Source organism: Spermophilus citellus (assembly GCF_964194105.1).
Source record: "Spermophilus citellus genome assembly, chromosome: 14".
NCBI lineage: Eukaryota > Metazoa > Chordata > Mammalia > Rodentia > Sciuridae > Spermophilus > Spermophilus citellus.
The window spans coordinates 104,783,424-104,796,216 of NC_138194.1; the positions used below are offsets into that span (position 1 = coordinate 104,783,424).

General features: G+C 54.6%; 1 protein-coding gene across 1 annotated transcript; it reads right to left on the reverse strand.

Moving 5' to 3' along the window:
* Window positions 1–1,847: 1,847 nt before the first annotated feature.
* CCDC166 (coiled-coil domain containing 166) lies at window positions 1,848–3,358 on the reverse strand (the record flags this gene model as incomplete). Its single annotated transcript, XM_081266384.1, has 2 exons — window positions 1,848–2,825; window positions 2,927–3,358. The coding sequence occupies 2 exons, from the start codon at window positions 3,356–3,358 to the stop codon at window positions 1,848–1,850; spliced, it is 1,410 nt and encodes a 469-aa protein (XP_081122510.1).
* Between the last annotated feature and the right edge of the window lie 9,435 nt (window positions 3,359–12,793).

Below are 12,793 nucleotides of genomic sequence, written 5' to 3' on the forward strand. Positions count from 1 at the left end.
TGTTACGCAGCGCATTTCTTTTTCACTGGTAACAGTCCATGGTCTGGATGGCCCAGGATTCACCCATTGGGCGACTGGAGGACATCCTGGCGGTGAAGCTGCTGGACATCTCTGCGGTGTCCTGCGGACCGGATTTCCAGTCCCCTGGTAAAAACACCCAAGATGCTGGTGCTGGTAGGAACGTCTAGCGGCGGGCTGGGGGTAGCTCAGCGGTAGAACTTTTACCCAAGCACGACGCCCGGGTCCCGCACACAGGTGTGCTCCGTGTCGTGCGAGACCCGCGTCTGCCCGCGCTCTACTGGGCGGCCCGGGATGCAGCAGGTCCCGCAGGGGCCAGGCACACGCTCGCCGCCGAGCAGGTCTCACTGAGTCGCCCAGGCTGGCCTCGAACGTGCCGCCCAGCCTCCCGGGTCGCTGTTTACAGGCAGAGGCGCCTCGGCCTCCTCAGCGGCGGGGACCTCAGCCGAGAGCCGCCGGGCATTCCCCGGCTGGGACGGCGGCGCCCGCGGCGCCGGCGCTCAGGTGAGGATCGGTCTTCGCCGAGCACGCACCTGCCTCGACGGCGGGGGACGCGGGGCCTCGGCTTCCTCCCGCTCGCGGGGACAGCGCAGGGGGCGGCCACAGCCCGCCCGGCACCGCCCGGGAACGGCGAAGGCACCGGCGCGCCCAGGTGCCGCCCACCGGAACGCGCACCGCCCCGACCGGAAGCGCAGCGGCCGCTCTAGCCTCCGGCTCTCGCTGACCGGGTCCTCCAGGGGGCCGCTGCAACCCAGGTCGCGGCTGCGTTCCCGGGGCTCCACCGCCCCGGATATAGGATCGCAAATTCGAACCTCAGGCAAGGGACATTTTAGTAACTGGCCTGGCACAGGGCGATATGACCGCAAGATGCCTGGAGAAAAGGCATAGCTAGGGAAGGACACCGTTGGGGCCAAACAGCAAAATCTGAATGTGAGCTATGACTTCGGTGATTGTGTTTTCTCCCTAGCGAATCTCCTGCTTTTCCTTTTTTTGGAGGGCAGGGTGAGGGTGTGGTGCCGGGAACTGAACCCGGAGTTGCTCAACCAGTGAACTACATCCCCAGGCCTTTTGATTCTTATATTGAGGCAGGAGCTCCCTAACTTGCCCAGGCTGGCCTCCAACTTGAGGTCCTGCTGCCTCGGCCTCCCGGTCGCTATTTGCAGGCATATGCGCCAACACGCCAGGCGAATTTCCTGCTTTTGATCACTGCTCTGCAGTAACGTAGGAGAATGTCCTTAGGTCCAGAAAACACACTCGTATTTAGGGGTCAAGGAGCACGATGTCCCTAACCGAATCCCAGATGGCTCAGAAAGAATCGGCGCGAGAGAGAAACCCCGCGAAATGCCTGCGGCTGTGTCTGAATGCGAGGCATGTGGGAGTTCCTGGTGGTATTGCAAATTTTTCTAAATTGGAAATTTTATCGGAAAAAAAAAACAACGAAAAACTCTCAATAGGTTAGTCGCCAAACCCTGGGGGGACGAGAAGGAAGCCCTTTCTCTTTCCCAGGCTCTCCCACTACAGTCAGGTCACCGCTACTCAGCTTCCCCTGAGCACCTGGTCATTGATGTCCTCTACCCTTGAGGGTTCTTGGCCGAGGTCCGCTGTCAGTGGAGGGACACTGATTTCCCATGGACCCACAGTGGGGAGCAGGCATCAAGCTCCCTTGTAGCTTGGAAATCAGAGACACTCATGAGTGGCTCCTGTGGCCGCTGGAAACGCCAGAGCAGTGGACCAGGCAGATGCGGGGGTGTGGTCACACGTTTATTAATACCTGCACGCAGCAAGGGCGCGTCCTCCCCGTGGCCTCCATGTCCTTTCCCCCGGTGGGTTCAGTCTCGCCTGGCGCCTGCGGATGCCGCGTCGGCGTCCACATTCTCCGACTGTGAGGTGGGAGGAGGGGGGTCCCCGAACCGACTGGAGGGAAGCTTGGGGTTGAACTTTGCTGAGGGGAGAGTGTCCTGTGAGGCCGCAGGCAAGGAGGAGTGCGTAGAGATCCGAGACCCCGCATGTGACCTCGCCAGTGACAAGGTCCTGGAGCTCGCTGATGACAGGGTCAGAGATGCGACCCGGGAACTGGGACGCGACGGGATCAAGGACGAGACCCGGGAGCCCGGGCGCGACGGGGTCAAGGACGGAACCCGGGAGTCCTGGCGCGTCACTGTTAGGGAAAAGGCCTCTAACCCTGCCTTCGAAGTGGCTAGCGAAGGGACCAACGATGATACGCGAGAAAGCGCACAGGACCTGGACGGGGGCTGGGAGGCTACGCGTGACGAGTCCACCGATGTGGCTGGGGAGGCAGCGCGCGATCGGACCACAGAGGCCCGGGAGGCTCCGCGCGACCGGCCCCTCGCGGTGACGGCGTTTGATTCTGGGCGCGAGGTGGTTTGGGAAGAGACAGGAGGCTGCCAGAGCGGCGGGCCGTCGGGGCCCCTGCGCAGCCAGCCGTGCACGCGCGCCAGGTCTCGCGTATCCTCGTGCTCACGACGCAGCTGCTCACGCTGCTGAAGCAGCTGGTGCCGCATATTGTGCAGCAGCTGGGCCCTGCCGAGAAGCCGCAACAGCTCCTGCCTCAGGCGCCCATTGTCTGCTTTGATGGCCTGCGTATGTGTGATGAGCGCGCGCGTCGCCTCCCGCTCGGCGCGCCTGGCCAGAGACTGCAAGCGCTGGCGAGCCTCACGCTCGCAGGCTGCCTTTTCCTCCAGAAAGCGCCGCTTCACGCGGTGGAGCAGCTTCGTGTGCTCCACGCGCATGTGCAGCAGCTCGCGCTCCAGCGTCCGGATCCTTGCCAGCTGCTCCAGCTGCAGCTCCTGTGGCAGGGGCGCAGGTCAGCGCAGGAGCTCGACGCGCGCCCACCCAGACCAGCAGCCCCCGCCCCCACCGTCCGGTCCGCTACCGCACGCGTACTGGCCTTGTAAGGCTGCAGCTCCTGCACCTGCTGCGCCATCTGCGCTGCACGCGCCTGCATCTCCAGCAGCTGCGCACGCACCCCATCCTCGCGCCCCTGGTACAGAGACGCTAGTTCTGACCGCTCCCAATGGATCTGCCCCAGATCCACGTGGTTCTGCTCGTCTAGCCGCAGGACGGCGTTGGCACAGCGCTGCGCGCGTGTGTTTACAAAACTGGCGTAAAACCGATTCTCCTCGCGCAAGCGCCCTGCCTCACGGTCCAGGAAGATGTTTTCCTGTAGCACCTGGTCCACGCGCCCCTCGCAGGCGTCCAGCTGCTCGGAGAGCAACGTGTACTCGCGCTGTAGGTATTGCGCGCGTTCCGACGGCTGCGGCTCTGCACCTTCACCCAGTCGGCGCCCTAAGCTCGTCACGCGCTTCTTCTTGGGCGCCATGGGTTAGGACCTGGGGCACAGGGGCTCAGGAGGGCAGTGTTCGCCCCCACAGTCCAGTTTCTTCCTTTCCCCAAACCGGAAAAATCTAGGCCCCAGGTCCATGGATAGAATGCCTCCTAAGGTCACGAAGTCTGGGGAGGCAGAATCGGAGTCGGAGCAGCATTGCCAACCTGTACTCGTGGGTTCCCTCTGGTCCTTGGTTGTCCGTGTCGGGTGTGTCCAACATTGGTACCGTTGATATTCAGCCAGCAATCTCTATGGAGACAGAATTTAGCCACCCTCCCCCATCCCGCCTCGTTGCTAGGGCAACACCTGGACTCTGCCGTTCCCGCGGGCTCTCTCCTGTGTAGAGGCGAGGAGGAGAGGTAGAGGTAGTAGAGACAGGCAGGGTTCAGTTCAGGCCCTGGGACTTTTTTTTTTCCCCAAAAACCCACTGACCTGAGCAGCAGCCCCCACCCTCCACTGCCAGGCACTCACTGCCCTTCAACTCTGCATACCAGGGGCTCTGATTCCGGGTTCCCTCCCTCCAGCCTCAGCAGGCTCTTCCTCAGCTAGGCCTCCCTGCTGTCCAGAAGGGCTCTGCACACCACTTCTCCTTTCAGGGAACCCTTGTCTCCGAGGCCACCAGGGGCGGGGCTACTGGGAGGTGTGAAGTCCCTTCAGATGCTGTCCCCTGTCCAGTGGGCCATCTGCTTCTCTCTTGGATTCCTAAAGCCACGGGCAGGGCACCTGCCCAATTCATCCACTTCCCTTCCTGGAGGGGATAAGGGATACACTGGGGGTCAGGTATCCACTGACTCTGGAAAGACCTCCTAACTAGAAAAGGAGAGGGGCCTTCTGTGCCTGCAGGAGCCCTGGGCAGTCGCAAGGACCCAGCTTCCCATCCAGTTAGAAGCCTGGCAGGAGTGTGCTGGACAGCCTTTGGCAAGTCCTACCTCCACACTTGTGTCCTGTCATCATACAGTGGAATGTCTGCCCAGGTTTGTCCACATTGTCTGGGGATGGGCGGATTTGAAGATCCTCAAAATTCAGCTTTAGGAGCATCAGGGTCTAGTGAAGTCACACTTGAGTGAAGGTTTGTGTTGATGGCTCAAGTTGGTTTTAAAAGCTTGATGATTCACATCACTGGGCTTGCTCAAGTTAGCCATGTCGCTGGAAAGATGTGGCAGGGAACCAGTCCTGAAGCAGGAGGCTCTGACCAACCACTACATTTTATGACTTGGGCGTTGTCCCAGGTCCATAGCAAGGCGAGGCTCCAGGAGTATGACACCCGCAGGGGTGAGCCACACTCACCTGTTCCTTTGTAACCCTACCCTTTGCCCTTTTGGGGATAGAATGTTCCATGGAACCTTCTCTTGTGTGTTCCCCATATAAGAATAAAGAATTCCCGTGGCTGGCTCTCTTTCCAAGTTTGCAGAGCCGTCTACAGAATATTGAAAGAGGATTTCTGTGTAGTTTCATGCTTTCTTTGTCGTTTTCTTGAGTTATTGGAATAGTCAGATTTGTGAACCCAACATTGGGTCGCCAGCGGGGACAGATGGCGATAGCATCTTAAAATCATGAGACAATTGAAGCATTTTTCTCCTTGTTAAGAAATGTGTGACAGGGGCTGGGGATGTGGCTCAAGCGGTATCGCGCTCGCCTGGCATGCGTGCAGCCCGGGTTCGATCCTCAGCACCACATACCAACAAAGATGTTGTGTCTGCCGAGAACTAAAAAATAAATATTAAAAATTCTCTCTCTCTCTCTCCTCTCTCACTCTCTCTCTAAAAAAAAAAAAAAGAAATGTATGACACAAACTGCAAGAAAATGCAGGTTTGGTGTTGTTTTCAGTGCAGGGGACTGAATCCAGGTCCTGGCACATGCTAGGCAAGTGCTTTACCGCTGAGCTGCAGCCCAGCCCCCAGAATCTCTCTGTTGTTCTGGGGATTGAACCCAGAGGCACTTTTCCACTAAGGTACATTCCCAGCATTTTTTTTTTTGAGGGCCTTGTTAGTTGTTGAGGCTGGCCTCAAAGTTGGGATCTTCTTGCCTCAGCCTCTTAAGATTTTAAAGCAACATTGACTCATAAACTCCTAGCAGCACCTGAAATTGACCTTAAGATGGGTTCTTATTTTATTTATTTTATTATCATCATTAATTTTGCAGTACTGAGGATTGAAGCCAGGGGTGCTTTACCACTGAGCTTCATCCCCAGCCCTTTTTATTTTTTGAGACAGGGTGTAGCTGAATTGCTGAGGGTCTCCCTAAGTCACTGAGGCTGGTTTCCAACTTGCCATCCTCTTGCCTCAGGCTCCTGATTCCTTAGGACTACAGGTGGGCTTTGAATGCAAAAGGAGAGGCTGGTTACTAGGGAACGTGGGGGGAGATCTGGAGGAGCTGGTCTGGCCCCACAGCGGGCTTCTTTGTCCCTCCCCGGGTCCTGGGTCCTCATTTATGACCAGGGTTCTCTCTGGCGCTCTCCACCTCGCCGGCTTGGGGCTCCACAGATGGGAAAACCGGCTGCAGGAGGCGAGGCCGCCTGCCCGAGCTGGTGCAGCCATCTGCAGCTTAGGGTCCCTCCTGTGTGTCCCATGCCTGCATACGTCTGCAGGGCAGAGGACCCAGGCCTTCTAACTAGGGTTGCCAGGAGCGGGATGGGTTCCTTAAAATTTCAATCACCAGGTTTCGCCGTGATCTGTCCTGATAGAGCTCAGGAGCCTCCTCTGGGAGATGTCTGGCGAGCATGTTCTCTGTCCTCCGTTTTTCCCTTCTCAATTCTGCAACCCCCACAAAACGGTGCGAGAAGCCCCGGCGCCCCTGGCCCGCAGCCTGGACGCTAAAGAAACGCGGTGCCCTTCCGGACCCCCAGCTCTGTCCGCCCACCTCCTGGCCAGGCCCAGCGCCCCAACCCACGCATTCCCTCTCGGCCTCTGCCCATCCTGGCCGGTGTCTTAGCTTCCACGCCTCCGGATGTCCAGGCCGCTAACTGCTGACTGCTGGGCTTTGCTTCTGACTCGCAGTGTCCACATGCAGGAGGTGGCCTTGCGCTTGGCCTGCCACGCCGCTGGCCTCCAGGCCTGTGCGGTTTCTCCTGGAGAAATGGAGGGTATGTGGCCCGGAGGCGGGCTGCGGTGCCTCCCAGGAGCCCGGAGGCTTCTGTCAGCCTGGGAGGATGGCTGTCTGGGGTCTCCCATGTCCCACCGATGCGCCACCGTGAGCCACAGAACTCATGGTCGAAGCTCCCAGATTCAAAGCAGGGTTAATTGTGGCATTTCCTCTATCCTTGAGGTCCTTCCACCTTCCCACTGTGGACGGGGTGCTGGTCTTTGTCCCCTGCTCCTGGGCCCTAAGCTGCGCCTCTCTCAGACTCAGGCCAGGGACAGTCTGGGACTCCCTGGGCCCAAGGCAGGGCTGGAAGTACCCAGGAGGAGGCCCTGCTGCTCACAGGGCCACAGGAACCGGTCCCCCAAGCCCTTCCTCTGCTGGCACCTGACTCTGAGGCCGCATCACTTTGGGTCTGCCCCTAGAATACTGCTCAGGAAGCCCCAGCTCTGCCAGAGGCCGCCCTCCCTCCCTGACCCTCTGTCCAATCTTCCTGAAAGTGCTTCCCTACTGCTTTAGCTTTTTGTCACTGTGACCAAAATACCTGAGAGATCAACTTAGAAGAGGCAAAGTTTATTTTGGCTCATGGGTTTGGAGGTCCAGTTCATGGTCAGAGGACTCCACTGCTCTGGGCCCAAAGGGAGGCCAAACATCATGGTGAAGGACATGGCAAAGGCAGGCAGCTCAGGACATGGCCATCAGGAAGCAGAGAGCGCTCCACTCTCCAGGACAAAACCCCCAGGACACCCCAGTGGCCTGCCTGCTCCAGTCAAGCCTCACCTGCCTGCAGTCACCAGCCAGTCAGTCCACTTCAGGGGATGGCAACTCTCACAATCCAACCATTCCACCTCTTAAAAGGCTTGCACTGTCTCACGTGTGAGCTTGGGGGTGACCTCCCAGTTAAGCCACCATACCCTCTCATCCCCTAAGACTTGCAGTGAGCGTACCACTCCTGGAGCAGCCAGCAGCGTTGGCTGCCTGCCTCTCAGGTCGGAGCGCTCCCAGTAGTCTCTCTCCCATTTCATAAATGCAGACACTGAGGCATGGAGTGACCTGACCAAGGCCCCCCGGAAGCACTGGGGCTGGCCTTGGGCCTTTTGACCCTTCCTGCTTTTCCCACTCTTGGGGAGAGTACTCTCCTGTGCCCTGGGCCAAGGGTCAAGGACAGCTGAGGCCAGCACAAGCTAATGCCGACAGCCCTTCCACTTGCCGAGGACAACGCCATCTGCAGGGTTGGAAGAGGGTTCAGGTGATGCCTTGTCCCTTATCAGAAGCATGAATCTGATGGTGACGACCATGGCAAAGGGCAAGAGGGGCAGGAAAGTCAGTGGAGTCCAGCGGAGCCCGTCTGCCCGCATCTCCAGCAGGGTCAAGCCCGGGGGCACAGCACCTGGCGGTCTTCTGTGCCCTGAGCCCCAGCCTCCTTCCCTCGTCCCTGCCAGCCTGTGCACCCTTCTGAGGGAGACAAGGCCCTCCTTTCCCTGACCAGGTACCTTGGGATCCGTGCAGAACCCACAGTGAGCTTCAGGGGAAGGTGCAGGCCCAGGCCATGGCTGCCCTAGAGAAGCACTCTGCCCTCTCCTGTCCAGAGAAGGCCAGGGCCAGGCTGCCACCTGCTTCCCAGACACAAAAACTGGCCTGAGCCCGGGGAACCCCTAGTGAGTTCATGGATATGAGGGCCGGGGTCTCCTGGTGCCAGGGGCCTGCTGTGGGCCTTCAGGCCTGGCTCTTAGTTATCAGAGCCAGGCGTCTGGGGCATGGGAGTGTTCTAGGTTAGCTGCCTGGGGGTCTCCCAGGTGCTCACCACCTCTTTTGTGAGGGTTGAGTGACAAGAGAATTTCCAGGGTTCAGAGCATGGCACGAGCCTGAGGGTGATGCCACCCTAAGTTCCACAGGCGGCTGAGAGACACCCACCCCAAAGGGCAGTCATGATGGGTGCCCGTTCTCATTTCCAGGTCAAGCCAAGTGGCAGAAGAACCAGGGTGGCCAGTACCTGGGGCACCTGAGAGTGAAACTCACACTGGGAGCAGCAGAGAGGCTCTGGCCCCTTTGGAACTTGGTACTACAGGTGCCCAGCAGGTCCACCCCACTGGCATAAGGAGGCTGTGCATCAGATGAGCTAGGCGAGGGGCGGGGCGGGGCACTACTCCACTGTCCCTTGGGGTCAGGAAGGGAGGCAGCCCACACCGTGGGGCTGGGGCTGGGCTGCACACTGCAGGGTGGGGCCAGTGCCCGTGGCTGACGGCCGGCCGGGAGGTGGGGGCCCTGTGAGTATGGAATTCTGGGTCGCAGGGAGGCGGCAATAGAGATGGCCGTGGGCCCCTGCTATACTGTTCCCCCTGGGAATGTGACCCCTAGGCCCAGCACCCACTGACTCAGGGTCTCTGCCTGGGCTTTCCCAAACCACCATGACTGCTCTGCACATGGCTAAAAATCAAACACAAAGTACAGGTAGACGCTGCGCCCACAGTAAAGCTGAAGGCTAGAGCTACCCGTGATCGTGAGTAACAGGGGATGGGAAGGAAAATCCTCGTCCTGAAGTTTTGTCTGCAAGGATACTTAGATGGGGGAAAGTGGGACTTGGTGGAAATAGTCCCCAAGAGAGAACCCATAACTGAGTGAGACAAACAGCTGTGAACAGCAGACCTGCAGCCCAGGGTGAGATGGGAAGAAGCACACACTCGCAAAACAGCCAACACCCGCGGAGAAGTCGCGCCTGGCCTACCATCTCAGGAGCTCACAGGAGGATCACCGGCTGCAGTCCAGTTGAGCAACTTGCCAAGACCCTCAGCAACTCATCGAGGCCCCGTCTCAATGTAGACAATAAATGAATAAGCTGGGTGCCGTGGCACATGCCCATAATCCCAGCAATTCAGGAGGCTGAGGCAGGAGGATCACAAATTCAAAGCCAGCCTTAGCAATTTAGACAGGCACTGAGCAACTAAATGAGACCCTGAATAAAAATAAAAATATAAATAAGTAGAATTTAAAAGGGCTAGGGATGCAGCTCAGTGGTTAAATACCCCCCCCCCCCGTTCAATTCTATTACCATAAATAAATAAACAAACAAGCAAACAAGCAGGCAGGGGATGTAGCTCAGAGGTAAAGTGTCCCCAGGTTTGATACCCAGCACCAAAGTAAGTAAATAAAATTTCAGTAAAGTGAAAAACAGAAAAAAGCTGGAAATGACTTAATTTTGCCTTGTAAAACCCATTTGACTCTCAAGTCCACTGAGGTTCACCCTGAAGAATCGCTTTTTGCTGAGAACTCACTGAGGTTGGTGTGACCCTGCTTACTGAGCGCTTTGTCCCCAGAGCTGCATGGCAGGGTCAGGCTGTCCTCCACACAGGAGGAGTGAAGGCCGGGCCGGGATGTCGTGGCCCAGGCTGGCCTCAGACTCCTCCTTCAGCGGCCACGCCAGGCTTCCAACTGCTCTTGGTCACGTTTACTAAGGCTTCTGAGCCCCCTGCAGCTGGGGCCACTGCCCATCCCAGCTCTGTCCCACAGTCCTCCCTCCTTTCCCCTCTGTGCCCTGGATTCTCCTCTCCGTAAACCTACATTCATATTGATATTGATCATGTTTGGGGTCCCGCCCACTTGTCCATCTCAGAGGTCAGGCTGGCGGTGAAAAGCCTCCCTTTTCCTGTTTAGGGTTGGGCCCCCCTTTCAGCTGCATTTGACTTATTCAAAGACCCAGCTCTTAGTTTTGTTGGTTTTCTTTTTTCCTTGTTGACTTTTGGTTTCATATTTCCACTCTGATCTTTATATTTTCTCCTTTTTACCTCCTTGGGGTTTGATTTTTTTCTTGTAGCTTCCGGTGGTAGAAACAGAAACCTCTTATCTGTGCTTCTATAAGCATTTAGAGCTTCACACTTCCCTCTGCCGGTTGGGCATTCTACACATTCTCACCCGACAGGTCTCCAGGACCTTACAGTTCAGAACAGTTCCTGCAGATAGAGCCCAGGTGCTTTACCACTGAGCCACACCCCAGCCCTTTCATTAAGTTTTGAGACGGGGTCTCACTAAGCTGCTTAGGACCTCACTTAATCTTCTCGCCTCAGCCTCTAATTTTCTTTTGAACCATTTTTTTTAGAAGTCTGTTGCTTAAGCCCTAAATCCTCAGCAATTTTCTAAATGTCTTTCTGCTATTTATTTGTGTATTTGCTTTTGCAGTGTTGGGGTGGAAAGCAGGGCCTCACACATCCACTGAGCTACATCCCCCACCCCCGTTATTAATTTCAAATCAAATTCTGTGGGATGATCTCAACTATTTTAGATTTACTGAGTTTTGTTTTACAACACAAATGTAAATAAAATATGGTTTATCTGGCAAATGTTTCATCCACAGGTAAAAAGAATGTGTATATCTGCTGTTTATTTTCTTTCTTTCTTTTTTTTTGGGGGGGGGGTGTCCCGGGGATTGAACCTAGGGGCACTTACCCACTGTGCCACATCCCCAGTCCTTTAAAAAATTTTTAAAGATGTTGATGAACCTTTATTTTATTTATTTATACACAGTGCTGAGAATTGAACCCAGTGCCTCACACATGCTAGGCTAGTGCTCTACCACTGAGCCACAACTTCTGCCCCCTCTTTTTTGTATTTTACTTAGAGACAGGGTCTTGATGAATTGCTTAGGGCCTCACTAAATTGCTGAGGCTGGCTTTGAACTTGTGATCCTCCTGCCTCAGCCTCCCGAGCCACTGGGATTACAGGCAGGCACCACTTATCTGCTGTTTCTGAGAACCTGTGAATGTCAGGTCAAGTTGGGTTGTGGGAGGCCACTCTGAATGATTCACATTCTCCATCCTGGAGTGGAGAGGCTCTGACTGGTAGTGACCTGGACATTGCCCCGGTCCAGGAAGTTTGAGGACGTGTCTTCAGACATAGGCGTGTAACCCCATGGATAGAGGTACGCTCACCTGTTCCTTTGTAATCCTACCCCTTTGGGCGTGGCCTTCCTAGATGTCAGTAGACCTGCTGACAGAAGACATCAGGAAGCTGGAATCAACCCCCTGACACCTGACCCCTGGCCTCATTTGAATAATAAAAGGGTCAGCTTGTGCTGGCTCTCTTTTTCCATGGACCCCTAAGGTCAGAGGAGCCGTCACAGGACCCAAAGAAAAAGGTATCTGTCTCTTGTGTGGTCATTTCGTGCAGCCCAGTTCCCCTGGAGTGACCCTGAGTGTTTTAGTCCTGAAGAACACGACATGGGGTGAGAGTGTCGCGCAGGATTATTAGATCCTCACTTTCTGCTTCCCTGTTTGATGTATTAAAAGAGGGAGGTTAAGTCACCAAGTGGAGCTGTGGGTCTGACCATTTCCCTTTCCTGGGACATTGGCTTTAGGGATCTGGAGGTGTTGTTGGCAGGTGCACCACCTCAGGATGGTGGGCCCTGCTGTGGGTGGTGCTTTTCATGGTGACCTCTTCTTGTCCCTGGACTCCTCCAGGCCTGGAGTCCACTCTGCTACTGTCATAACAAGGCTCTCTGATCATTAGTGCGTGTGTGACATATCTTTCTCATCCTTCTAACTTCATGTCTTTATGGTTTAAATGCATTTCTTGTATAATTATATATGTACAGTTTATAATTGAATCATGTGTCTGTGTCATGATTCATCATATATAATTTGTATAAAGTATATTCTTTGATTTTAATTTTTGAAAATAAGGTCATGATCTCTGCCTTCTAACTGGAGTATTTAGACCATTTATCTGTGTGATTATTGATACGGTTAGGGCTAAGTCCAACATTTTGCTATGTTTTCTGTTGGTTCCTCCATTCCTTGTTCCTTTTCCTTATTTTTCTTCCTTCTTTTTGATCAAGTGAGTACTTTTTAATTTTCTAGACTATCGTCTTGGTAACTATATCTCTTTATGTATATTTGTTTTATTTAAGATGAAGATCTCTTTAACCTAGTCTATCTTCAAATAATATCATAATGCTTCACATATAATTTAAGAGCCATACTATATATAATAGTGTATTATTTTATAATAATAAAAATGTGTGGTTCCTTGGGCTGGGGCTACAGCTCAGTGGTAGAGCCTTGCCTCGAACAGGTTTGATCCTCAGCACCACATAAAAATAAATAAGTAAAGATATTGTGTCCATTTACAACTAAAATAATATTTCAAAAAATGTATAGTTCCATTTCTCCCTTTGTATTTGGTGCTACTGGAATCATACATTTTAATTCTACAAGTTATGGCTTTCACACTATATTATTATTTCTTTTTTAAAAATATTTTTATTTTTTATTTTTTATTTGAGAGAGAGAGAGAGAGAGAGAGAGAGAGAGAGAGAGAGAGAGAGTTTTTTGATTTTTTTTTCTAGTTCTCTGAGGACAC